Raw genomic sequence first — 26731 nt, 5'->3', positions numbered from 1 at the left:
TTATTGTTTTAACAACAGACATATTTTTCACTGCACAAACCTGTAACTTTTCCCAAAAATGGTGTCCCTTTTAAGCAAAATGTATTACTGTACATGTTAACAGTGTTTTTTCTACTTCACACTGTTCAATACCAATTCTCCACTGACCAGGGTCACAGGGTCCATTTCCTTATTCCGTTACAACCCATGAGGGAAGGAGCCAAGCAGTCATAGCCTGGAGTTAAGAAATGATAGGAACTGATACGGAGGGGGGGCATGTCTTCTTCACTTCCTTCTTCGCTACAATATATCCATTTATTTCCAATTGTCAATGTCAAAAGGGACTAAAATCTATAAAATTCATAGAAAATCAACGTGCCAATTTGCTCAATTTCTCTAGGACTCCATGACACCTCCCCTGTCCTCCATAATCCCTCAAGCAAAGTGTCAAGACCCTAATCCTGTCAAATCACTCTGCCAAGCCTTTCCTCCGGGCAAGGCCAGGTGGCAGACCATGCATACATGGACCATTGACTTCTCATCAGGTACTCAGGATGTGCTTATCTGCGCATATCTCCAGCTCTGCATATTCCCCCCTCCCTCCTCCATATGTTAATCCTGTGTGACCCAACCTCTTCTTAATATATTCATGATGTAATCTGTGTAGCCCAACCTCTTCTTAATGTATTCATGATGTAACTGGGATGTATTTTGCACTGTATTCTGGGACATGGAGGGAAATTTCAAAAGTTCATGTCACCCCTTTCTCGCTGTTCAATCTCGCCTTGAACCTGTTGCGCAATAAACTTGGATCTTCTGCAGTTTGCTCCTGTCTCCGGCTGAGCTCATTTTCTTCCGCAGGGACCCGCGGACCTAGTCCGACAAGCTGGGTGGCAGAGTAGCCCCGCACCCAAATTTTACCGTAACAGAACAAGAAGCTGTTGCTGTGAGGAAACTAGTGGGCACCCAGCACCGCTAGAGCCATAAGTGGTTCTGAAAACTGGTCTGCAAAGGGTTCTGTGCTACATGATCTCTGCTTACAGACGAGTATGGAAAACAGCTTATTTGTTGCTGGGCTCTGTTGAAAACAGCTCCATATAAACCAGGAAGTGACCACTCCAGACAGTGGAATGACTCTTCTTATCTCTGTTAGGCAGTTGAATGTGCATGTGTAATCCATCTGTTTCCCCTCCTCCCATTCCGTTGTGTGGGCCCTGGAAACCCATGCTATGCCACTGCCACTGACCCATCAAGCTCAACAGTCCTAACGAAAGCTCCCCAGGATTTCAGAGAGGGTCTTTCCCAGCCCTATCTGGAGAAGCAAATGATTGCAAAGCATGTTGTTTACCATTGTAGCTCAGTGATAGAGTATCTGTCTTACAGAAAGGCCAGGTTCATCCCCAGTATCTCACAATAGGACTGGAAATGTCCACGGTCTAAAACTGTTGAGAGCCAGTGCTTGTCAGTATAGACAATACTGAGCTAGACAGAGCAGTGATCTGACTCTGTATAAGATAGCTTCTTACGTTCCACTGAGTGGCAGTCTTTCTCCACTCCTAGAATTGTTGTCTATAAAGCTATACAAGGCAGCAGGTTCAGTGATGTCATATTGGGGTGGTGCACTTCTGGTAACCAGTACTTCTTAGCAGATAAACACACCACAATATTCTGTACAAGCTGCACCTTCCAGACCTACATCCAGGCCCTTCCGTTTACAATGTTAAAGTTCTACTTCTGGCAAGGGCACAACACATCCCTCTGGAATCCTTCTGGAAAAGCTCAGTCTTTCTGGAAAAACTAGACATGCATAGAGCACAGATGGTGTTGTTATCATTGACAGACAGGAAAAAGAGATGATCCGATACACAAAAACACAGCATATTTTATTTGAACCAGTTCCTTAAAGAACTTGGTTTATTACAGATCTGTAACTGTACATATAGTTTTGGTTTCATCTAAACACCACAAAATATGGCTTTATCCAGAATGAGCAAACTGGCTGCAAAAACACAAATGTGCTACACAGGAGAGAGACAACCACTGAGAAGAAGTATGCAAGGTCTGAAGGAAAGTGGTTTTATGAAGATGAGGGAAAGATGCATGTTTCCCATTCAGGAGTACGCAACAGGAATTATTAAAGTGGGTTTCATACCCTGAGGGCTAAAGTAACCCAAATGCGGATATGAATAACAGAATCACAGGTGAACTCTTCTTCCTGGTCTTCTGATCAAGTGCAATAGTCTTAAGTGCTGAAAAGCTCCCACAAAATCAGTGACTAGATCCGCTTCTTCTCATCAAGAATCTAGTTCTGTAAGGGTGGAAGCATGAGAGATTCGAAACAGAATCGCAGCAATGGTTCTAAACACGTGAAAACAGAAACTGAACAAAATCACTTCCTTTGTGTTTGGGACCCACTTGTTACAACGTGATCCTGTGCATGATTACTCAGAAGTACACACACCCCTGAGATTTACTTGCTCCCAAATTGGTGCACATGGATTTTAGCCTTAGGCTGAAATCCCAAATGCTTTCTAAGGAGCAAATCCCACTGAATGTCAAGAGACTTACTTCTGAGTAAACATATATGGGATGGGCTGTTGGCCTTGTACGACCAACTCAGGATTAAATGTAAAAAGTTCTCTGATGTTATCCTCATATATACATTTGACATTTTGTCTTCATGTTTTTTGGCACAGCAAAAGATATATATGTTCAGGAACTCTCCCCAGTGAAAGGAGCACCTTTCAGATACAGCAATAATATAAAAAAAACAAACCACGAAGACCTGAAATTCATGTTTCACTCAAATCCGGAGGTCAATCAGAATGTAAGGCAGAGAAAAAGCAATTTGGTACATCAGCACTCTGTACGTCAAAGGAATTCTTCGTGTGATCATTTGTTATGATTCCAAGGCTGTACAACAGTCCCATGCATTCATCCTGAGTCTATTTCCTACATGTAAACATATGGTAAAGCGCCACTGGAGTGTAGTCTTTGGCTACATCCAACAGGTCCACAGAGGCAAGAGTAACTGGAGTAGTCTAATACTGCCTTGTAAATAAGCTTGCCAGCCCCCCCAAAAATTACCATAATAGTCTATTGGGAGGTGGCAAAAGGATGGGGAGCTGCATTTCTATGCTGGGCATGGAGGAAGGGACTTTCCCTCCTCTAGCAACCTGCTTGGTTTCTATGCTGGGCTCAAAAGAGGGACAGGGTGCTCAGTTCCTGCCTTGCCAGCCTGCCTACAAAGTCCTTAAATACAAGGCTGGTCCAATAAGAAAATGACATGCTGTGCCATAGTTGATTAGGGAAGTGACACAGGTATTTGGCTTTACACTCTAAACAGCTATTGGAAATAGTGTGCAAGCTACCAGGAGGAATACGGGTTCCCTAAAAGCAGATAACAACAGACCTTGGTGTAGATGAGGAAGAAAATGTTTTTGATGAATGTTCAGCTGTGGTAAATTAGAGCAATGCTTTACAGGGAAGAACCCATTTCTATCCCACCCATTTCACAACAAAATGCAATGGTAAGAAACTCACTTTTCTTTTACAATAGTTCTGTATCAAACCAAAACAAACTCATTTTGAATTCCACTTTTTGATTTTGTTTTTGTTTTTTCAAAAGTCTTCATATCCCCAAATTGGGTTTAAACGGCATTTTCTTGACCAGTAAACACCAGTCTTGACTGAGGTATATCCCCTGATGTAGCAAAAGCAGGTCTGCAAAAAGGCACAGAAGTTGTATATTTGCAGCAGATTGAAGTTTGCAGTATAAAAACCAACAGAACAAAGAAAGTGGGTGTTCTTGTCTTGCTTTCAGTATTTGAAAAACAGAAAGCTTTGAAAGACGTAAGTAAAGCCAACAGTTAATAAGAGAATGTGGCTAAACCTGGGCCAGTAACAGAGGACGTAACAGGAAGACGGATGAACAGGCCCTAGAGTACAGGTTTGCCTTTCCAGTTTTAGAGGAAGTTTCCAGTTGCAGAGAATCTCTGCAGTGCAGTATTGCCATAGGTCAGTTCCTGAATTCGTTTTTGTTTTTTTAAATTTTATTTCTGGTTCATTCCTCTTATTAAAAGGTATCAGCTTAGCCCTCAGGGCTACTTTGAGCAGGAGTCATTTATAAAAACAGGAGGGTGTAGGAAGTCTCTTCAGGCCAAGCAGCATAAACAGGGATAGTTCACACAGCTAACTGGATTCTCCTTTGTAGACCAATTCTACAAAGACACAGAAGCCTAGTTTCTCCCAGTAATAGTCCCGTTGAACTGGACACAGCAAAGATTTGAGAATTCCACCCAGATCTGATACCCTTTCTTCCAATTATTTGAAGGGTATCTGAGCTTGAATTCGAGTCATCCCTTCTGATGCTGCAGCAACAGGCAATGTGGCGCCCCCTTCTGACAGCCAGGCGAGAACTTGAAAACACTCTTAGCAGCAATTTTGCACTCAGCTTCTTCTCACTTCTTTTGCAGAAATTTCATTTTGCTACCTAAAAGGAAAAGCATAAAATAAAGAAAAATGGTAAGGTTGAGACATGCATGGGCATGCCTATTTCACTGCATTCATTAATCGCTTCCCATGAAACACACCGAAGCAGTCAGCCATAAAAACGTCAGCAACGAAACGTACATAGAAACAATTTAAATCCAATACATAAACAGGCTGAGATAAGAATCTTCACTTTAAAAGCTTGTTGGGAAATGAAGGCCTTCAGCTAGTGCCAAAGAGATAACATTAATTACACTTGTCTGGAGGAAGTTCCAAAGGGGAGATTCCATCGCACCAAAAGCCAGATTTCTACATTGTACAGAAAGAACCTCAGGATGAGATGGTATCTGCACAAACTTTAACCAGAGGGTGCTCTAAACACTTCTTCAGGGCCTACATCAGCTGTGGTGTTAAGTTTGGTGTGGATACGGGTGATTTTGACCCGAAAGTATTTTGTAAAATTCTCACAGCAAGCTTCCAAGCAGTTGGTTGCATCCTGCCCAGGGCTACATCTCACCAGCCCATTCACCGTTTGGAAAAGCTCCACTGCGGGTGCAATGGAGGCAGAGAAGGAGGCTCATTATCAAGGCTGAAAGGTTTCCGTGGTAGTTCATAGTTACACAAATTACAAGTGACCAAGGCAGTCAAGAACAAGATTGAGCATTATTTACCCAGACTACGGAGGATTTTGTTCATCCCACTTGGCTCAGACTCTGGAATGGTCTCCAAATACTCCAAGGCACGGACTTCAAACAAGCCTAGAAAAAAGGAAAGCATCACTTAGATATGCGTCTCTCTTTTGGGATGAAGTTTCAAACCAGATTACACATAGGAAAGCCCACATGTGCCCCCAAGAAAGGAAATACCCGTACATTGCCTAAAAGGGATGAGTGCATGGATGCAGCCAGACATCCTGTTCATAGCCTCCTATTCTGGGTTGGAGATGCTCTCACCTTCTCCAGCCTTTACCTCCTCCATGGCAAAGGAAAAGTTCAGCTTCTTAATTATTTCCCGGTGCACTACCCAGGCAGTTGGTACAAGAGCTGGAAGAGAGTCTGAAGGTTTTCCATCACCTCCAATTCTGGTATTAACTTAAGTGAAGGGAAGGGGCCTCTTCTCCTGTCCATCATGCTGACAGCTACCTGTCTAATTCTTTAATAAAGTAAAGCCAAGCCAGCCTTATTGTTTGAAGGCATTTGAATTTCATTACAATCTTGTTTAAAAGTTAAACAGTTTATCTACAACTCCTTGGAAGTGTGGAGAAGCCTTAACCCCACTTCCCTAGAACTAAATAAAGAATGCTTTTGGGGAAGGCAGCAAAGGAATGTCACTGTTTCCAAGCTCAGAACCTGGAGGGGCTCACAACTGAAGGCAGCAGCACCTTCCCAATCCCAGAAGAAGAGCACAGGACATTCTGCAGGCACAAAGTAGCTCTGCATTTCTACCATTTTCACTTGGTTTATTTTAATCAATTTTCAATGAAAATTTCCAAAACACAGGGTCGTTTTTTAAAAATCACCATACGCAATAGGTAGGGCCAAGAAAATAAATGGCCATCCAAAACAAACGTGTCCCTCCAAAATGAAGAGAAAGCAGGTGGTCAATGGTCCTGGTTACCTGCAGTAGCAAAACATTTTAGAAGGTACCAGATATTGAAAAACAATCCAACTTGGATTCCCCTTTGGCTGTTTTAAATTCTTGTGCAAGTACCACAATTGTTCTACACAAAACAAGAATAAGGACTGGATTTGGCAAGCATCACCTTTAACCCCGCTCTTCCGTAGCTCTCGATCCTGTATGAAGCCAGCGAACATTTGCGTCTCCATGAAGATGTCTAGGAAATGGCGCACATTGCGGGAGGTGTGGGACTTCCGGAAGGGATCGCGCTGAAACACCCGCTCTCCTTTCTCAGTGACATGCATGTGCAGGGAGTAGTGCCCCACAATCTCCACGAAGAAGCGCACAAAAGCCTCTGATACCAACAAGTCCAGAGTCACATCACCTACCAGAAGGCACAGAAAGCAGTCACATCTCAACCTTTGGAGAGATCAACCTCGACTTCGTTCCCAAAGGCTATGAAGGGACCACGCATCCTATTGGGTGGGTCAGAGCCTAAATCTCTACCTATATATCTCTATTTAAACAGAGATAACGAAACTTGGCACATAGCTCAGGATGTCAACAGCTTCAGTGGGTACAATAACTGCACTTTTAATGGGGAGCTAGGTAACCATCAACATGGATGTGCAGCAGTAAGGGTGGGTCTGGGAATCCAAACAACCACTTCTCTGTTGCCAAGCAGTAGGATGCGTGTGCAGTTTGCTGGAAGTGGGAAGCACTGTGCATGTGCTTTTCCCAGTCACCATTTCCCCACTGCAACCTCCTCTCCTCCCCATTGTCCCTGGGGAGTTAAAGCCCCTTCCTGACACTTTTTCCTCTGCCAACCACTTTTCCCACTTTGCCACTTTGCAGTGGAGATGTCTGGAGATTTCCACACCACTATATTTTCATGGGTTTCTGCTTTTTCATTATTATGATTATTTTATTTTTTAAGTTTTCCAGTTTTACAATTACACCTTTTTCCTATTCTTACACAATAACTCTGCTTGACTTCCCACCCAGCATTCTATGACAGTTCTTTTTACATCTTGCTTAGCTGCATATACATTAATTCCTTCACCTTATTTTCCACACTCTCATATTTTTCATATTATCAATCTATATCTGAGGTCAGTTTTTTGTAAATATCCCCCTAGATACTCCCACTCACTCCTTTCTTATTTTAAATGTCACACTGGTAAGCTCTGAACATTCAATTAGTTTGTATAGCCATTGTTCTTTCCCTGGGGTCTCTCTTTGTTTCCAGTATCTTGCATCTACTATCCTTGCTGCTATTGTTGCATATAAAAATAGGTTGTGGGCTTTCTTTGGTAACTCATTCCCAATTACACCTAGAAGAAATGCTTCTGTTTTATTGGAGTAAGTAAATTTGAAGATTTTCTTTAACTCATTGTACACCATCTTTCTGATCCAAGTCACCTTGTGTGTAATTCCGCTCCCGAGACAAGATTTCATTTCTCTCTTCTAAGATCTGTACAAGTGCAGCCTGGAGCTTGTGAGGTAGGATTTCATCTTCATCTGAAACCTTTAAAATAAAAGGGGAGGAAGCAGAATGGTGGTAGTTAACATGTATTCCAAAACAGGACCATGTGATGTCACTAAAATGTTTCATGAAGTAATTATGTCACCTACCACATGAAATTATTTCAACATGCAGTTTAAGAGGGCACACCTCATGACTATACACAATTAAAGTATGGAACCAATTAAAATTTATGTTTAAAGCAGATGGGGTGGTTTCCAATGTTCATCACACACAGAGCGAGCAGACCCACTGAAATCAATGGACTTAAGTAAGTGAAATCCATTTATTTCAGGGGATCTACTCTTAATTGTACACCACTCATTATTAAAAATATTTTTAAAAAGCATTGCAGATTTTGATACAACCACTACAGATTTCTAGCCCCTAGAAGAAGAATTCAAAAACTAAACAAAAATCCAATAAATATTATAAGGTCACATCTTAAGACAGATGCTTTGAATAACCAACTCCCATGCACCGGCTCCAATGCAGAACAGACCAGTGGAGCGAAAAAAGGAGGACTGCTTGGTGTGAAGAAGTTATTCTTCCTCTATTGTTATATTAGAAACTGAGGTGGAAGATTCAAGAAAAGGAAAAAGGGCATGCTTCTTCACACATCACATGAACTACAGCCTGCAATTTGCTACCATAAGATGTGGCAATGGCCACTACCATGAACAGAGGATCAGATAAACAGACAGACGATAAGAGAAACTGATGTACTCCTGAGGACATTTATAGCTTTCTATAATTGAAACCGAAACAAATCTTAGCTAATTGCTTCTATTTAACCCTTTGGCCTATTTAACCCTTGGCCTGAACTCCTTAATTCTTGTCCTCAGTTGGATCAAAATCTAGATACAGCTCCATGCTTCTGCTCTCATGCAAGCCACCCTTCCTTCCCTCTCTGCCTGCCTCCTCGCCACCCACCTTGGCCACTGCTGAAGTTTAAAACTGTAAATTCCTCTGGGCAGAGACCTGTCTTTTGCCATGGACAGAGATACCATTACACAAACAACAACGGCCTGAGATTAGCAATGCCTTTCAAACATTCTAATATACTGAAGTACTAGATATTGGGCAAATGCAATGACCCAATTACTCCTGAGTACTCCTTAACCAGGAGTTGTGCATTAGAACTATAAAGCCTAATGACATTTCATTTTGCTTGGTGGACAGTTTGCACTGAACAGTTTGTCAGTCTCCCCTGCTTTGCCTGGGGGAGCACCTTCGGGCAACAGGGGAAAAGGGAAGCCAGCAGAGAATGACAACACTAGATATTATTTTAAGAACAGCTGACTACAGGAAACTCTTGACTGTCTAGACTCTAGACAATGAGGAGAAGAACTCTTGTGGAGAGGAAACACAGAAAATAGAAACAGCAAGATGCTAGAGAGACAATAGCTTTCTAAAGACCAAAATACAAGTCACATTACAAGTATACAGTGGTACCTTGGTTTGCAACTGCTTTGGACTACAACCATTTTGAATTACAACCACATCAAACCCGGAAGTGCATGTCCCTTTTTTTGGATTACAACCCATTTATTTATTTTTTGGATTACAACCAATTGGGGGGGGGGGAAGACCCCATTGGCAAAAGCGCGCCTTGGGTTACAACCTGTTTTCGTTTACAACCAGACCTCCAGAACGGATTATGGTTGTAAACCAAGGTACCACTGTAGTTTGTCCTTGTGCATTTTTATTTCAGAACAGCAATCATGGGGCAGGCAGCAATGATCAGGACCAGGACTGAAGAAAGTGGGGGAAGGGACTTAAACCTTTAGCACCCATCCCCTAAAAGCTATTTGTGTGAGAAGCAAAGCTGCCATTGGTCCCAGCAGAAGCTTCTCTCTGATGCAAATAGTGACTCAAGGGGGGCGGATTTTCAGCAGAACTATGCCATGGGAAGAAAAGGTTTAAAAAATCTCCACTCCTGCAATTCCCAGCATTTCCAGATAGGGCTGGGAAAGACCTTTGCCTTAAACCTGATCTAGACAGGCAATCATCTGACTTGATATAAAGCAGCTTCCTATTTTCCAACAATAACCATAGTTTACGGATTGGACAACACAGTAAACCGAGGTTAATTTAAAGCAGAAGCTTCCAGTCTCATTGCAGCCATGCTGGGGGTGGGGGAGCGATGGAGAGCACAGAAGTCCAAGGGGAGCTAGGCTCATTCCTATCATGCCAAACCACGATGACCATGGGCTCAAGCAGTAGGGGTCCCCATTGAACTTAAGACACATATGCTCATCCTCCTTCTTCCCAAGCATGTCTAGGAAAGTGTTTAGTTTCACTTTCCACAAGCTTGTTGTTAGGTGCAAACCAAATATTGTGGTTTAAAAACACACTCTGGTTAATTAAGCAAGCCAGCTTTGTAATCTATTGTTTGAAGTTAAGTTTGTTTAGAAACTGACTAAAGTCTGTGGTTCATGGTGACTCCTTCCTGCTCCTGCACATAGTTTGAAAAAATGCTATCTCATTATGTGAGAAGTGGGCCAACTGGAAATTTTGGCCACAACCCCCTACTAAGTTTCAGCTGTCTTAGGAAATACCACTTCCCCACAGAGAACACTTGCTGATACCTAAGCCACTCAAATGCACAGACAAAAGAAAAACTCCCTTGGGCAATCTTATCTCCCCAGAAGCCCAGCATTCTGCAATCCCTCTTCCCAGTCCTCAGACCCACAAAATGACAAGACTAACCATCCTTGATGTCCTTTTTCCTCGTCAGTGTAGACAGTTTTGGGCAGAGGAAATCAGGTAAATGGCAAATGGGAACAGATTAAACCCCGACTTCCCCCAGCTCTGCAGTCTCAATCCAATTTGATCCCTGTTCATTTTAAGCTTAAACAAAGAGTCAGCATATCTGAACATGGATCTCCAGTGTGCAGTTTGGTCCTTAGCTTCTTTTGTGTATTTATCCCCACTCCACTGCCTGTAAGGCCCCATTCGGGGGGGGGGATTATTCTGCTTGCTTGTGAAGCAGGCAGTAGCTAAGTAATTTGACTCACCTGTTGTAAAAATGTATCTGCGCACAGATCAACAATCAGTACCTAAGGAAAGATATAGATGGTTACTGCATATAATCCACAAACCCTTGTGCAACCCACAGTCGTCCTATCCTGATTCATATGACACTGTGACAACAGGCTATTGTCTGGCTGCACGGAACAGATAACACAGATCAGATAACATAAGCACAACCCTTCTTATCGGGTGACCGTGGTGTCCATCAATCGTTGGCAATCCGGGATAGGACAAAGTTATCGCTTCATAGCTCTGACTTCAGTTCAAGCACTTTGGTGGAAGCTATTGCACATGGAGGGAGTCACATCTACAATGGCAGCACATTCCAACTGAGAAGAGAAGGAAGGGGGAGCGGACTCTACAAATAAAAATTCAGATCCCCAGCCCCATCAGAGTCTTTAAAAAGTTATTCTGTGTAAATGGGCTATTGAGCAAACAGTTATGCTGATACCAATAGAGAGCATTCAACTAACATGTTCCACCAGGACAAGAATTGCTCTGGAGGGTTGGGGGGGATGCCTAGATCAGATTTAGGGGGTGTGGGGTGGGAGGAGGGGGACAGAACATTCTACTGCACAAGCAGAAATCCATGGGCTGATGAACATTCATGTAGCACTACACTGGATACAGTGTATCACTGATGGACTCAAGGTTCATGCAAGCGTAAGAATTAAGCTTATTGTCTTAAATGAATAGGTCACCCCAGAACACACCACTAAAACTTTCACCCTCTCCTCACTAATATGGTGTAATAACTGGTGCACCACCACCCCTTACATTTCCTCCTGAGGTTTTCTCAGATCTCACCTCTTCAATGGGCAGGTCCTGGAGCTGAGTTAAGGAGCAGGAGAGGATGCCAATAAGGAAAGGGGTAGGTGAGCAGACAATGTCTATCATAGAATCTGGCAGGACAGGGATATAAGTGTGTTGCCAGGTGAACGGGTAGAGTGCTGCAACCACAGCATGACCACATTTGGACAAGGTGCTAAGTGAGGAAAATAAAACACAAAAGCATTAGTCAGTATATGAAGTCCCTGACTGATGAAAAGCACCCCTAATTTAGAGAAATTGATTTAGTACAGGTAAAGGCTAAAATGTGATGTATATAATGGTCCCATGCAAGAGAAAATATGTGCTACTTTTGGAACGGTACCACTGCAAAACAGAGGCAGTTAACTGCAAGAATGAATGCTGTCCCATAATAAATACTCCCTGGTTCCAGAAAGCCAGAATCTTAGCGTGAAAGAATACAGGGTTTTCCATGGCATGAAAGTCTTCTAAGTGCAATTTGTTTTTTACGGAGGAAAATTCACACATGCTATCTCCCACCACAATTATGAAGTTGTACAGTTCCAAGATGACTTTGCAATGCACTTTTCCTGAGGACGAAGGAGCACAGGAATATAGGAAGCTGCCTTATACCAAGTCAGACGATTGGTCCATCTAGCTAAGCATTGCCTGCACTGACTGGCAGTGGCTCTCCAGCATTTCAGACAAGATTGGAAATGCCAGGGATTGAACCTGGGACCTTCTGCATGCAAAGCAGATGCTCTACCGCTGATCTACAGCACTTCCCCAGGTGGTCCTGCAATTCCAGATTTTGGTGTCAGGTTCCATGCAAGCTACACCTTATGTGCAAACTTATGTAAAGGTAGACCAATAGTCTTTTCCCCCAGTAATTCATGAATATCTGCTTCACGTTTCCAGAGTTTGCATTTTATGGTGGCTGAATTTGGATGATGATGATGATAGTCTATATATGCATTAACAAGAAAAGTTGCAATTATTTTGTGGCATGAAAGGTTCAGAAAGGGCGGGGGGAAACACACGCACACGAAGGTCTTGCCAAGCCAGGCAGGGGACTTGTCATTTCAGTCTCACCTCAAATTGTCAGCAACAAAGATCACCCTCCTTTCCAGCAGGAGAGAAGCGCAGACTTGGATCAAGTGAGAGACGCTGAGGCACTTAAACAGGCATTCAAAGTCAACATGTTCCAGACGCGAGTCCAGAGGACGGCAAAGCTCAATTACCTGAGAGCAGACAATTGTAAATGAGTTATGGACAAGAACTGAGCTAGTTTGTTGTTGTCTTCTCTCCTGAAACCCAAAATGTTGAGGTGGTACAGTGGTACCTTGGTTGTCAAACTTAATCCGTTCTGGGAGTCCATTCCACTCCTGGAATGGTTCGAAAACCAAGGTGCAGCTTCTGGTTGGCTGCAGGAGCTTCTGGCACTCAATCGGAAGCCGCGGAAGCCACGTCAGATGTGCAGCTTCCCAAAAACGTTCACAAACTGGAACACTCACTTCTGGGTTTGTGGTGTTCGGGAGCCAAAACATTCGAGTACCAACGCGTTTGACAACCAAGGTACGACTGTATTCAATTAAATAATTATAGGAGCAGAATGGCTTCCTCTTCTCCCTCCACACATGCACTATGCCATCCCCAAATCTGATACAAGGGTTGGGGGAACCCCCAGAACAGATTTAAAGGGGTGCACAAAGGGGAAGGGAAGTCCCACTGTGCAAATGGAAGTCGTTCCGCTCATGCATTTATTTAGGTGTGTGCTCATAGACTTGGCAAGCTCTGAATTGTGTCCCAAAAGGACAGATAAAGGATGCCAGCAACCCTCTGGAAATTGCTTTATGGCTTGCACATTCTGGGCAGTGAAGCAAGCCTTCCCCCGGGTTCCTACTGCAATCATGGTGATCATTCCTCACGGTTTTGCTAGGCAACAATGCCTTTTGCCATTACCTCATTTCCTGCTCCCGGCAGGAAACTCTTCACAGTGATGGTGCGCCCAGGAGCAGGGAACGGTGCCTCCATGACGCTGCGCATGAATGGGTGAACCAGAGCTGGGGACATCTCACGCCTCTTCTCCACTTCATCCAATATCTGCATGAGAAGAATTTACTGTTACAAGACTGGTTCTTCCAGGCCGCGGCACAAGTGAGAAACAGCTGGATAGCTCAGCTGGTTATAGCATAGTGCTTATAGCACCAAGACTGCAGTTTTGATCCCCACAAGGGACAGTTCCATATTCCTGCATCGCAGGGGGTTGGACTAGATTATTCTCAGGATCCCTTCCAACTCTATGATTCTATGAAAGCAGAGAGGATTGACACTTCAGGACTTCAGCTGATGTCCTCTCGTAAGATGTGCTGTGTTACTGGCACATGATATAAAGGCACATTCATTTCCCTCCCCCAGCACAGATGTGTCCTTCATTGTAATGGCACAACCATCCAGAGAAACCAGTTTTCCAAGTTAATTCACCAGAAAAGTAAGTGAGTGAGTAAGTCACCGTGTCACCAAGTGTGGGCGGTCCCCACCCACCCAGGACACACCCCTAGGTGCATCCCCCCCCAATTCCACCTTCCTCACATTCAATTCCTCACTCCTTCACCTCCCCTAGCTCATTGTGAGCCACTTTCAAAGTTTGTTGTCAGCATTCTTCCAGACTCCTGCCGCCTACGCTTCCTTCACAACACTTTATTAAGTCACGTAATTGCGTATTTAAATGCATACACATCCCATTTGTTTTCCACGGCTGTCTCTTTCACTTTTCTAAGTGGCCACTAGTGTGCCTGGAGTAATACTGATCGTGTAATGAGATCTGAGATCTTACTGTATGTTACACTGTGCATCTCAAGGCAAATGAGGCAGCGGCAGTTTTACCCTGGGGCCAAAGCAGAAGGCAATCCAGTTCAACCCCCTAATCCTACGAAAAATAATGAGCGCACATTTCCTCCTTTGCTCATGAATTCACACCTAAAATCCATCAATATGGTGCATGGAGGTTGTAAATGGTTCAAAGAGAAAGCCAAAAGATGCCTAAAATTGAAATGCTATTAAATGTTAATGTTCGATTATACTTTCCTTTATATCACTGATAATATTGCAGAGAGCAGTTAACAGTTTTTCGAAGACAAACCTAAGAACTGCCTTGCTGGATGAGACCAATGGCCCATCTTTCTCTCATGGGGGTCAACCAGATGCCTGTGAGAAGCCCACAAATGAAACATGAGCACAACAGCACTTTCCCCACCTTTGATTCCCAGGAACCGGCATTCAGAGATATACTGCCTCTGACACTGGAGGCAGAACATAGCCATCATGGTTAGTTGCCTATGGGAAGTCCAAAAGGAGCTGCTGGCAAACAATCAGGATGCTTTGTGCAAATCTCACAGATCAGTTTGGCAATGCCACAGCGACTACGTATAATGAAGGACGTGAATCAGAGTTCTGGTTTTGACCTATAAAGTCTTAAACGGCTCAGGGCTGCAGTGCCTCGAGGACTGTCTGTCCCCTTATGAACCGACCCCAGACCCTGAGATCACCATCTGAGACCCTTCTTTGTGCGCTTCCTCCACAAGAGGTCCAGAGGGTGGCAGCACAAGAAGAGGCCTTTTCTGCAGTGGCTCCCCATTTGTGGAATGCTCTTTCCTGGGGGGTTCGCCAGGTGCCTTCATTACGTATCTTTAGGCACCAGAAAAAAACCGTTTCCCTATAACCAGGCCCATAACATTCTATGTCCTTTAAAATGTGTCCTTTAAAATTTGTTTTGCTATGTTATGTATTTTGTGTTCTCATGTCGTACTTTTATGTTGTGATCGTCAGATGAAGGGCAGTATACAAATTTAATAACAAGCATTCTAGGGAGTGGACAGCTGTTATATGATGAAGTCTTTTCAGAATACGTTACAAACCACATTGAACAAATATTGTCATTTTGCCAGTCTGCAGCCAGCAAGGCAGTTTTCTCTGCAGTCTTCCTCAAAGCATTACACTTCTCTTCCAGTAAGAAGGGAACTGAAAGCTTGTTTCTTAACAGCTTCTTTAAATCAAGAAACCACATCTTTTCCAGCCACAACTCTGGGGGCTGGAGAAAGCGGGGTTGGCTTTGGTTTAACCTTTACTGGTGCTGATTTTGCTTCCACCCCACTAAAGGTGCATTAAGATCCAACCCTTCCCCTCATTTCCTTCACTACAGGGTTGAGGAGCCTGTAGCCCTGCAGATGCTGCTGAACTACAACTCCCATCATCCCTGGCCTGGCCCTGCTGGCTAGAGCAGATGGAGTGCAACTAACTGCTGTAGAGCCACGGGCTCCCCACCCTGGTCGGCAGGTGCTGTGAACAGATGTGCTATCCCAACAACCAACAGCAACCCTAGAAAGGCATTTTACCACTTTCTCTATGAGGTCCAGGGCAACCCACTCACCTTAGAGAAAAGGTTGAAGCAGCCGAGGCGACTCACCATGCAGTATACCTCAGGCAGTCGTTTGCCTTTCCCTTCTGGCTAAAAAGGCGACAAGAGCAGACCTTTAGGTGCAAAGCAGTGGAACGTGCAAGAAGGCTAGACTGCTAAGGATCTCTCACGCTACTGTCACCTGAGCATCCCTGGTTTCAGCTTCTAAATAGTGCATCTTCCCTCCACCCTCCTTTTCCTTCAATATGCCAGGCTTAAGAATTATTTGAAACTGCTCAGGCATATAGCCTGCTAGCCACTGCAGTGGCACTCAAAGCCAATCCATCCACAGGACTGTGGACACGCATTCATCTTTCACCTGCAGCTGCAGAGCTTTCATGCTAGCATCCAAGACAGGGAGCTACTTACCAGGAGCTTCTTGCAATATCCGAACCAGCGGCTGCCATCCTCACCAGTCAGCACAAAGGAAAACGTTTCACTGGGAAAGAGAGAAAAAAGTAGATTGCCATGTTGACTGAGCGAGCACAGCAGGAGTTAGCCTACCCTGCAGAGGGCCCCATCGTCACAACGTTAATTTCACTGCTGGGCATAAATGACACAGCGCTTGTCCAGTTCCTAAATCTGTTTACAGCAGATATTTCATCAGTGTGCTGCCTTCCAAGATCTCCACCCACCCAGAAATGACCAGAACTGGCCGCCAAGAGATTACCTCCTTACCCCACCCTTGTTTGCAAGGGTCCCACTGGGGTAGGTAAGCAGTTCATGGTCAGCAATATCTAGGTCACTGCGACACTGCAGTGAATTGGAGGAAGGGTGGGCAGAAAGTAACAAGCAAATAAAAAGATTGCTACAGGGTTGTAATTTTGTTTGTGCTTTTAAACACTATTTTCAAGGTAGGGTATCTTTTAAAATAAAATTTAAAATCAAATCAATTTCTTCAACTAGCCAAAAGGACACGCTTCCTAACGCATCTCAGTCTGAGAGCTCCAAAACCACGTGAAAGGGGAGACATGTCGCCCTTACCAAAGGCAACCAACCCTACCCTTCAATGATAATAGCTTCTACTCCCAGGGTCACTATTCAGCCGTCAACAAGAGATACCCTAAGAGATGGAAAACCTCCCAAGCAGCAGCAAGGGACCTCGGGCCTGCAAGACCATTTCCCATAAGTCATGCCCAACACCTGCTGTCATCATTTGTTTATGTATTTGAACAATTTGTATACCACTAAATTAGTCATCTCCAAGTGGTCGGTGTATAGAAGACCCAATGCAATAAGACTAAAAATGTGTTAAATTTGTAATATCAGAATTCAGTTTAGAAGCCTGCTGGAAATGAAAGAAAAAAGGCTTCATTAAGCACTGGAAGTTCAAGAGAAAGTGACATCAGCTGTGGGGCGGTTTCCTGCCAAAAGGTGCCGCTGACCTACTGATCAGAGGCGCCTCTAAACCCCTGTGCCTTTTCAAACTGATTTCAAATCTCCTGGGCAAAGGAAGTGGGGTGTGAAGACGTAAACAATCAGCCTGCTGAGCTTTGGCCACACTGGAAATGAAAATGTTATTCCTGATGTCATAGTGACATTGGGTAATTGACAGTTTGGTAGCCATACCGATCTGTCAAAATGCCACACAGGGTTTGGAGGAGGTCAGACCCAGGCTCACTGGCTAGGTCCAGTTCCCCACCGCTGCTCCCAAGTAATCTAGCTCTTAGCCTAGATCCTCACTAAATAAAAACAATCCATTATACAGTCTCTCACCTCTTCGACTCTGATGTCGGGCACCAGTCTTTGGGGTCAGGAAAACAGAATTTGGGGATGACCTTTAGCCTCTCTTCAGTGTCCTTAGACTGCCGAAAGGGGTGGTCAGGCTGCAGAGGGAACACACGCCACGTCACTGAACACAGCCAGGCAAGCAAAGAGTTTTCTCTCTGGGTGCAGACATGGGGAAATATCCTCCAAGCACACCAAACACCAGCCCTGCTCCCACATCAATTTTTCATCCTCTCCTCTCCTCCAAGAGCTGCTTTTGACTTGAATACCTTGAAAAGGGTACCCCACTCCCCCAAATAAAAATAAGTTACAATTTTTCAAAGGCAGAGGAAGAGTTTCCAGGTATGATCAGATCAATTCTGCAGTAAGAGTATGTAGGTTACTGATTTCCTTCAGAATTCATTAACCAATTTCCAACAAATGTTTCCAAAGTAGTGCTCAATTAAAATATCAGAAAACAGAGTGTATAATAATAATAATAATAATAATAATAATAATAATCATATGAATATATATACATGCCTTGCTATTTCCTGATTAATTTACAGCATGGCCTTCGTTGTAAAAAAAACACACCCCTGCCCACTCCAGTCTAGCTTGCTTTACTGTTGAGACTAGTAAAGGCTTTCCAGGAGCTTTGCTTCACTGCAGACTCCCATGCAAGGGAGTGACTGGCACATTGTTTGGAAACAGCACTATTTTCAGAGCTGGCAAGAGCCTGTAATCACTGTGCTCATGTTATAATCATTGCCTCGTAATTACTAGGGCAATGTTTCCTGCTGGATCCCAGCCTCAAAGACCCTCCCGTGCAAATCTTGTTAACATCCTACCAAATATCTCCCAGGCAGAGGGAAGGCTAGCAGACTGGCAGGGCGCCATCCACTTTGTCAGCAGTGGCACAAAGAGAAAACACAGAGAGAGAGAGAGAGAGAGGTCATGGGAGGCGGTGGGATGTTGCTCACTGTGCCTCCTGAGCAATGTAGGCCAACACATCCCCCTCCCTGTTTTTGTTATCAACAGCAACCAGGATGAAGTCAGCGCTGCTCTGGGATTACCATTAAAACTCAGTTGCACTTCCTCTCTCTGTCTGCGGGCAGCCCCCAGCAGCGCAGCACTAGAAACTGGTGCATGTTTTGCCCAAACAAAGCTGAGCTTCTTTTCTGGCTCTCTGGCAAAGAGCTGAGCGATCCTTCAAGCCCAGATTTTGCACAGGGACTTGGGCACAGCCAGCTAGGTCAGCACTTGGGCATTTCCACTAGACCACAGTCCAGCAGGCAACATTTCAGCCTGAGGACGGAAATACATGTTGCTCCCCAATGCATGTAAACATGTAAAGCCCGATGGTTGCTTTTCTTAGGCAGGAGTTTTGGACTGGGAGGGGGGATGGAACTGGAGAGGGAGCATTTAACCCTTTCTCTGCCCCCAAATCAATTCTCCATCCAAGCTGCTGGCATCACAACACCTCCGTCAGATTCCAGATGTACTTTTGAGGAAGCAAGCATGCATTTTAAACCCCACAGGATATGTATTTTGGAGGTGCAATTTATTTCAGGCGATGTAGGCCGTCTTTGACTGTTTTAGAAATAAAACAGAAAGGTGGGGTTAAAACATCACTTACAGATAGATAGACTGGAGATTTATAGAGGTTTATAGGGAAATCTCCCTCCTGAAGCTGCATTTTTTAAGGAAAAGCAGCTGTCAGGCTCTTTTTGCACATATTTTGCATCTGACATGCAATTAAGCTCCAAGGATGCTCCAGTTCCTGAGGGGCCTAGGACAAATCCCAATGACTGCCACAGAATCAATTTCAGCCACCCACTGCGCTATGGGCCTTTCATAGGTCTCATTCCCTTACAAGTCACTGAGACTACACAGTGGAATTATTTTAAGAGATACAAATATGTCAACCAAGGACTCACAGACCAGCTAGTGTACTTGTGCTTCTGTTCATCTCAGTGTGTATTATACTGCTACAACAAGAGCAAAGGGGCCCACAATACATATTCAAAATAACATTAAGCTCTGGACACTGGAAACAGACGTCCGCATCGCTATGCCACTCACCTTGCTAGGAAACTGCTGTATAATCTGTGGGGTGTATGTTGCATCTGATGGCTTCTTCTGTAGTGACACCACCACAAAGAGCTCAAAGAGCTGCTGCTCCTGGAACTCGATGAGGTCCCTCTCCAGAGTCTGGTAGTGTGGATTTCTCTTGGACTGAGCCTGTACCTGCAGCAGGCGCTTATGGCGACCTAAGGGAGACAAATGACCTCTTAACTGCTAAAGCCTTTTATCCTGAGTGAAGGAAGGGGAAGCAGCAACAGAGAGTAAGAAGGTTGAAGGGTTAGGGGCAGATTAGCCAACATGGTGCCCTCCAGTTCTTGTCGAACTCCATCTCCCATCAGTCCTACCCAGCATGGCCAAAGCTCAAGGATTATGGGAGCTGTAGTTGGGCACACATTTGGAGGGCAATACATTGACCTGGCCTGGATTAGGGGATTTAATCAAGGTCATGCAGACGGCCAATGATAAAGTTGGGAACAAGGCAAGCTCTGTTCTCCTGCATACCAGTAAAGGTTGGGAGGAGCAAGAGACAGCTTGGTACCAAATTAGCTATGCTGCCCAATCTGAGGTAAAACATACTAACATCTGAAAGCTACAACACGAGGACAGAACTGGTTTCCTCCTCTCCACCATAGTGAGCTATCACAAAGCATCCCATTCTGAATGGGATTGGAGCAGTATTCAAAACTGCACCAACTGCAGTGACTTAGGCTTCATGCGGCCTACATGTAAAAAGTCACACTTCCTTTATTCCAAACCTGACTGCAATGTCTTCCCTTCCCACCTCTAGCACCTAAGAGAGGGTGCTTATCTGAGTGTCGGGCACTACTGAGGGTGGGCACTACTGAAGTGTGTCCGTGCTAGGCTACAGGCAAAGCTTTGCAGGCATGGAGAGCAGGAAATGCTGGTGTGTCCAGAGCCACTGGTGCCAGCTTGAGCAGATGAGTCATGACACAGATCCAGTTTGGAGCCTGTTGCTCTAGTTGTTCTTCCTCCAGTGCTTATATGCAAGCCTGGGATAAAGGGCCAAACTCATTATGTATAATCTCACTCCAGTTACTCCTTTTTTCCCAGCAAAGGGCGTTTCACAATCTTGCAGGACCATACAGAGTACAGAAATGAATGGGCTAAAGAGGCGACACTGGAGATGCCTTTGGGAGGGGCGTGTGACCAGCCTCTTAATATATTTTACCACAAGAAGCTCAGTGACTACTTCATAGCACCATGGAACTGGAGAGAAGCAGCCTCTGCAGCATCTAGATGCCCTAACTCTAACCTGTTCCTTTTCGAATGTCTTCTCTTCACCTTTGGAAAAGGACACAACTGCTTTGGATGGAATCTATTCCCTAAAAGAGTTGGGTTTTTTGAGGGGAAACCTCCCTCCTTTGAGGGAACTCATTCCACACTGGCTCATGTGCAGCAACACCCATTCATGCCTGCCATGGGATTACCAGGTTTCTCAGAGGATTCTGGTCCACTTTCAAGGTTTATGCAGAGCAACAGCTAAGCTTGTTGGGCTTTGCTGTTGCCCTGTAAAAATCAAATGTGCCCTAGAACCTGTCAAACAGTCACTAGGGAGAGGCTACCCTTCGCAAGAAAATAGTAATAATGACAGACAGGCTGTCTTTCAAGAAAGCCTTCCATAGTTGCTGATTTACCCATCAAGCAACTGGAACTCCAGAGTTCATGAGGACACAGTTTGAAAGCCACCACCTGAGCTCTAAACATGCCCGCTTCCTTCAGATATTTTTTTCCTGTCGGTCACCCTAATCCTTTATTCTCTTCACTGGGATCCTAGGCATGAAGTCCTCATGCCAAAGTTTTAGTAGACATAGCTCCCAAGCAAGCTATGCTCTCCCAAGTACTGAAAGAAATATGCATCCCCTGAGCTCCACAAGCAGCCAGAAATGGGGAACCGGTGGCCCTCCAGTTGTTAATGGTCTACAGCTGCCACCATCTCTGATGGCCAAGCTGGCTGGAGGTAACATGAGTTGGAGACCAACAACATTCAGAGGGCCACAGCTTCCCATCCCTGCTCTAAGCATTCATAGTGAGCCCATTTTGCCACAAATCGTCAATATTCCAAATACTCAAATGGTTCACAGAAGCTATATGCAGCCTGGCCATTTCTAGTAAATATACCAGCAGGTGATCCAGCAGCTATAATTATGCCCCATGAGCTGGCTCAGCCCTTGTGACTCACTCACTTTTTGGCAGATTCTCCGGTTCACTGTCATACCCATTGGTTTCACCTGAAACGATAGAGAATTTCCATCAGAATTTCCCAGCTGGGTGGGAATAGGAAATGCTGGAAGGCAATTGACACACTAATGACCCATCATGGGCCTAAGGGCACCAAAAGCTGGGCACAGGTGCAACATCTGGCAAAAGCATCTGCTGGCACACACACTCCAAGTGTTAAACAAAGCAAATAAAACTCATCATATGGTTTTGAGGAGGCATCTTCCATGTTGTGCAATGTAAGGAAGCATCACCATGAATTGTTTAGCACTGCTAGGCAACTTGACAATGCTGATTTGCAAAATGCAGGTCACACAAAGAACACATGGCTCTTTACTAGGCAGTTCAGCACATGCCGGGAAGAAAAGCCACATAGAAAAACGTAGTAGCACAGTTTTTAAAAAACCAGGGACTACTTTATTCTTCTGCAATTTTAGTACAGAGCCTTCTACATTATCCTAAGGTCATTAGAGGAAGGGCAGGGTAAAAAAGGAGTAAGCAAATATTAAAGATAATCAATACTCAAGAGTTGGCAAATACATGCTTATCCCCACCAATGTTTGGATATCTGACTAGTAGAACTTTACATAACTCAAAATCTATACCTCTGGCTGGAGAAACTTCTTTTCCTGTCTGGGCCACCAACTTCACCCTCTTCTTCCCTCGTTTGGAGTCAAAGATTTCCTGAATCTTCAACACAAGCTGAAACCCAAAAAACAAAGTGGAAATCAAGAGGGGCCACATGTCTCCCAAGTATCCAGACAAGGATTGTAAAAGCTGGCCATTCACAGAGCCATGTTGGAAAATTTTGAGATGGGCAGCTACCAAACCCATGTCAAGGTTCCATCTAGATGGCAAACTGAATCATCTGGCCTCTGAAAGAAACATACAAACGTATAATTGAAAAGGATAACAAGGGATGTATATGGACACTGGATATACGTGCCACTAGGAGTCCTGACATGGGCCTGATCTTGGGACCAGGTTACAGGGAGAAGTGAAACCTGTGGGCCTCTAGAGAACTTCCCACAGTACTCTGTAGCATGAAGTGTTTGTTACATCTACAGTCTTGCGCAAAGGCACATTCAACTCCATGCACACAGACCCAAGATTCATAACATAGGTTGGCTTGGCTTTCCAAAGGTGTGCCTATTTAGAGGATCAGGAACATGAAAATCTATGTTCATGCTCCATTACAACTATGTTCACCATTCTAGAATCTGATTGCTCATGTGCTACTGCTGAGGGGGAACCACTGATGCTCTGGCCCCCTCATGCATCACTGCTGGCCACGATCCAACAATGTCTGGAGGGCCACAGATTCTCAAGGAAATGGAAGCAAGGGACCTCCCTTGCCGGGACTGAGGAACAGTTTGGTCCTGGAAATGAAGGGAAGGGCTGACCCTTCGAATAAAAGAGAGGGGAACATAGTTCCATATCTGGAGGCAGGCAGGCAGGCAGGCAGGCAGGCAGGCAGGCAGGCAGGCAGGCACCTAGCTACTGGGTGCCCCTTTTTTGAGTTACCTACTTTATGTTGCTCTAAAAAAACCCACGCACTAAGAGATGAGTGGTGGTGGCAGCAGCAGCCAAGCCCACCCAGTTCCATATGTAGTATCAGGCGTCTCAAGCCACAGGCAGACAGAAAGCTCTTCGGCTCAGCATGTCAAGCCATAACCTGCTGGCGCTCTCATCTCCTGTGGAACTGCTTTGCCGCCTGAAAGGCGCGGCACGCAGGCCAAGTTCCCTCTTGCCCGACTTTAAGAATGCATTCGACATTCCAAGCACAGGCCACAGGGTGGGGACCAGTCGTTCCCATCACCACCAGCAAGGCACAAGTGCAAGAGGCAAGCACCAGGTAAATCTGCTCACAGTCCCAACCCTTTCCCTGACCTCGGCAACCCAAGCAGGGTCAGGCGGGCAGAGGAAGAAGGAACCGCAGCAGCAATCTGCTTGGCTGCTCCTGGGCCAGGGCGGTGCACAATGGCGTGCAGCACAACCCGAGGGCACGGCTGCCCTTTTGCAGGAAGCGCTGCACTTCCTCCATCCATTTCCTCCTGCCTCTCTTCCGCTCCTGCAGAGTTTTCCCAGCCTTGATCTTAATCTGAGAGCTACTTCGCACTTTGAAATGGTAGCCCGGTTACACTGGTGTTTGTTGAGACCAAACATGCAAAATGCCAAAGGGGAGAAGGGGTGTGTGTGCATGCCAGGTAGCTGAGACTTTCCACAGCTTTTTGCCACGGAAGCACTGTGGTTTGGAAACATGTTTCCCTGCCCCACACTTTCTAAGCCAGCTGCCACAAACTCTGGCAGTCACAGGGCTGTCACATTTGCCAGCAGCTTCAAGAACCCAGGAAAAGTGGTTGAGAGCTGCAGATATGGTGTCAGGATGCTGGAACGTAGCACATGCTTCTCTGGTGGGGTTGACCAAGATTCTTTGCCACAGTGTGTTTGGGCATCACTCCAGCAATCTTGTGAGTTCAGAGTGAGAGAACAACATGCATTTTCCCTGTCAGTAAATTACTCCTTTACTTTTGGAGGCTGTTTAGGGGTCTCTGTCTGACAAAGGGCACTCCTGTGGGACATTTCATCATTCCTCTTGGCACAACGTTTATAATCATCTTTGCACACTCCAAGAAATGCTGATGTGTAACACTTGGAAAAGGCAACAAGTCTGGCCTGTGGAATATGCTAGCCTTCCCTCCTCCTACCCCCAATTCCCTCTGCCACAGAAGAAAGAGATTTTTACTAGGCTGCGTGGGCCAGCTCAGTCCTTTAGCCTAAAGTAGATGCCAGAATTGGGAGCTTTTATTGCTCAGGTCCCTAGCTAGACAACAATATCTGAATCACATCTTTTTTTTTGCAATGCTTTCTTACTGTAGGGTTACCAAGAGAACTGGTGTGTGTTGTGCACTGATTTTTTAAAAATACAGATGTATGCGAGGTGATATAAAAAGACCCCTAGCTGGACAGGAGTCCAATTTCTCCAGTGCGTAGGCAGCATCAGAAGCGAATCTTAGTTTGCCGACTACACCAGTCATGCATCTCTGTTACTCACTCACCCACGGGAGGGAGCGGCAGGAAACACATCAGGAAAATGATATTCAAGTTTTATGGAACTGTCTCATTCCTAATAAACTGCTCAGCAGTTTTAAGCCACAAAACACTTTGGAGGTTAAAATGTTAAATCTGGAGTAGCTCATGTAGCTTATTCCTCTGGAGTAAGCCACTCCAGAGGAATAAGCTACATGAGCCTAGGCAGAATAAAATGAACTCAGGGTCATATTGAGCCTTTACAAGCAGCACTGATCACTTGTTTAAAATCAGAATTAAACTTCCAAAGTGAATGGGGGTTAGCTGCATATTAACTGCACGTTGCCACATACTGCCTGTGCCCACTTGCTAATCAGCCTGAATAGCTGTCTATGCACAGCAGGACAGCAACATCCAAATAAACAAAGGAATGAAATTAATTCAGGCATGGGCTTCCACAAGGAGGACTAGCTAGCTGAATCTTGCACCTAGGTTTGAACTAGGTTCAAATCACTGCTCAGCATTGCTGCAGAGGAAGGGTGAAGATCTCCTCATGCTCAGGACCATTCCCAGAGCTGAGTGGGGTGGTGCATGAGCAGGAAAAGAAAGAAAAGACTCTTGCTCCTCTTGCTGCCCCCCCCCCCGGAGTGGGACCCTCAAAGTTTTGTATCGTGCTTCCTCACCCGAGGTAGATTCTTCCTCTTCCTGCTTCCAGCCTCGCCTGCTTTGAAGAACTTCCACTCCGTCAGCGTAACAGGTAGAGTTGTGTCCTTTGGCAGCCTCCCACGCAGGCAGATCCTTGTGGTCTTTAGCTCCAAGGTTTTGCGGTGAAGGAAGTGTGGCTTCGGGGGTAGCTGCACAAAACCCAAAATAAAATAAAAACATGGCTGAGAGTGAAAAGGTTTCACTAGGAAAGTGATTCCCACTAAGCTGAATGTGGGCAGGCACCAATGATGAACAAGAATTCTGCAAATAGGCTGCCTGCTTTTTATGGTAGTGACAATGAAGTAGAAGTGTCTAACAGGCATGGGAACAATCCCTGGTTTGGAGAAGAGCACAGGCCGAAAAGTCCCAGTAGTTGAGCAGTGGGAAAATCTAATTAGGCCTGCCTCCTCTCCCACCACCTGCCCAATTCTCCTGAATTACACACCTGTGCATTTAGCAGTTGTTTAGCTTAGTGACTGTCCTCTTCCCCTAAAATCATTTTGGGGCAAAATAGCAGCTAACACAATCTCCCTGATTTGTCACTGGAGAAGCAGGGGGTGGGTGTCATTTCAAGTCAGTTATAATGGGAACCAAGGACACAGGCTTTAAGTGCCTGCCAACCTTTTCTTGGCTCCTCAAAAGTTGTTGGGACTCCAATCAGCCCCAGCCAGGAAGGCTCATTCCTTCACAAGTGGGAGGGATGGAGAGGAAGCGTCAGCTTTCAGTCTTGAACAAATGCACTTCCCTATTTTATAGGTGGTAATAGCACAGTGAGTAGGAGGTCTGAAAAGGGAAGCATACACAGATGCACATGTTTAGGCAACAAAGTGCCTCCCCTGCACTGCTACAAAGACCCCTGTGGTGCTGTAGATACTGGGCATATGGCTTAATCCCCAGGCAGCACAAGCTCCCCTCCCCAAAAGAGTACCCTAGCACATGTGTGTGGAGGTATGCTCCTAACCCACAGATCGTGAATGCGCTTCAGCATGCATGCACAAATTTCCCCCTTCCTCTTTTGTTCCCTGCATGGGGAGTGCAGAGTATTGTTTTCGGACAAGGAGAGATCAAGC

The 26731-nt window shown here is 45.1% G+C and overlaps 1 protein-coding gene across 1 annotated transcript in view; it reads right to left on the bottom strand.

The window, feature by feature from the left end:
- Positions 1-1841: 1841 nt before the first annotated feature.
- Positions 1842-26731, bottom strand: part of DENND2C (DENN domain containing 2C) — a 57922-nt gene continuing 33032 nt past the window's right edge. The window contains exons 5-19 of the mRNA XM_083508731.1: positions 25640-25810; positions 22532-22628; positions 21893-21937; positions 19686-19873; positions 17610-17719; positions 16263-16332; positions 15867-15944; positions 13400-13540; positions 12530-12678; positions 11456-11633; positions 10633-10674; positions 7510-7615; positions 6233-6472; positions 5142-5228; positions 1842-4471 (exon numbers count right to left, since the gene is read on the bottom strand). Coding sequence (XP_083364857.1) covers positions 4440-4471; positions 5142-5228; positions 6233-6472; positions 7510-7615; positions 10633-10674; positions 11456-11633; positions 12530-12678; positions 13400-13540; positions 15867-15944; positions 16263-16332; positions 17610-17719; positions 19686-19873; positions 21893-21937; positions 22532-22628; positions 25640-25810 — 1734 coding nt within the window. The 3' untranslated portion in view covers positions 1842-4439. The remainder of the gene's footprint in view (positions 4472-5141; positions 5229-6232; positions 6473-7509; positions 7616-10632; positions 10675-11455; positions 11634-12529; positions 12679-13399; positions 13541-15866; positions 15945-16262; positions 16333-17609; positions 17720-19685; positions 19874-21892; positions 21938-22531; positions 22629-25639; positions 25811-26731) is intronic.

Source organism: Podarcis liolepis (assembly GCF_965112155.1).
Source record: "Podarcis liolepis genome assembly, chromosome: 6".
NCBI lineage: Eukaryota > Metazoa > Chordata > Lepidosauria > Squamata > Lacertidae > Podarcis > Podarcis liolepis.
The sequence above is the reverse complement of the archived record's forward strand: the minus strand, read 5'-3'. Positions and strand labels throughout refer to the sequence as shown.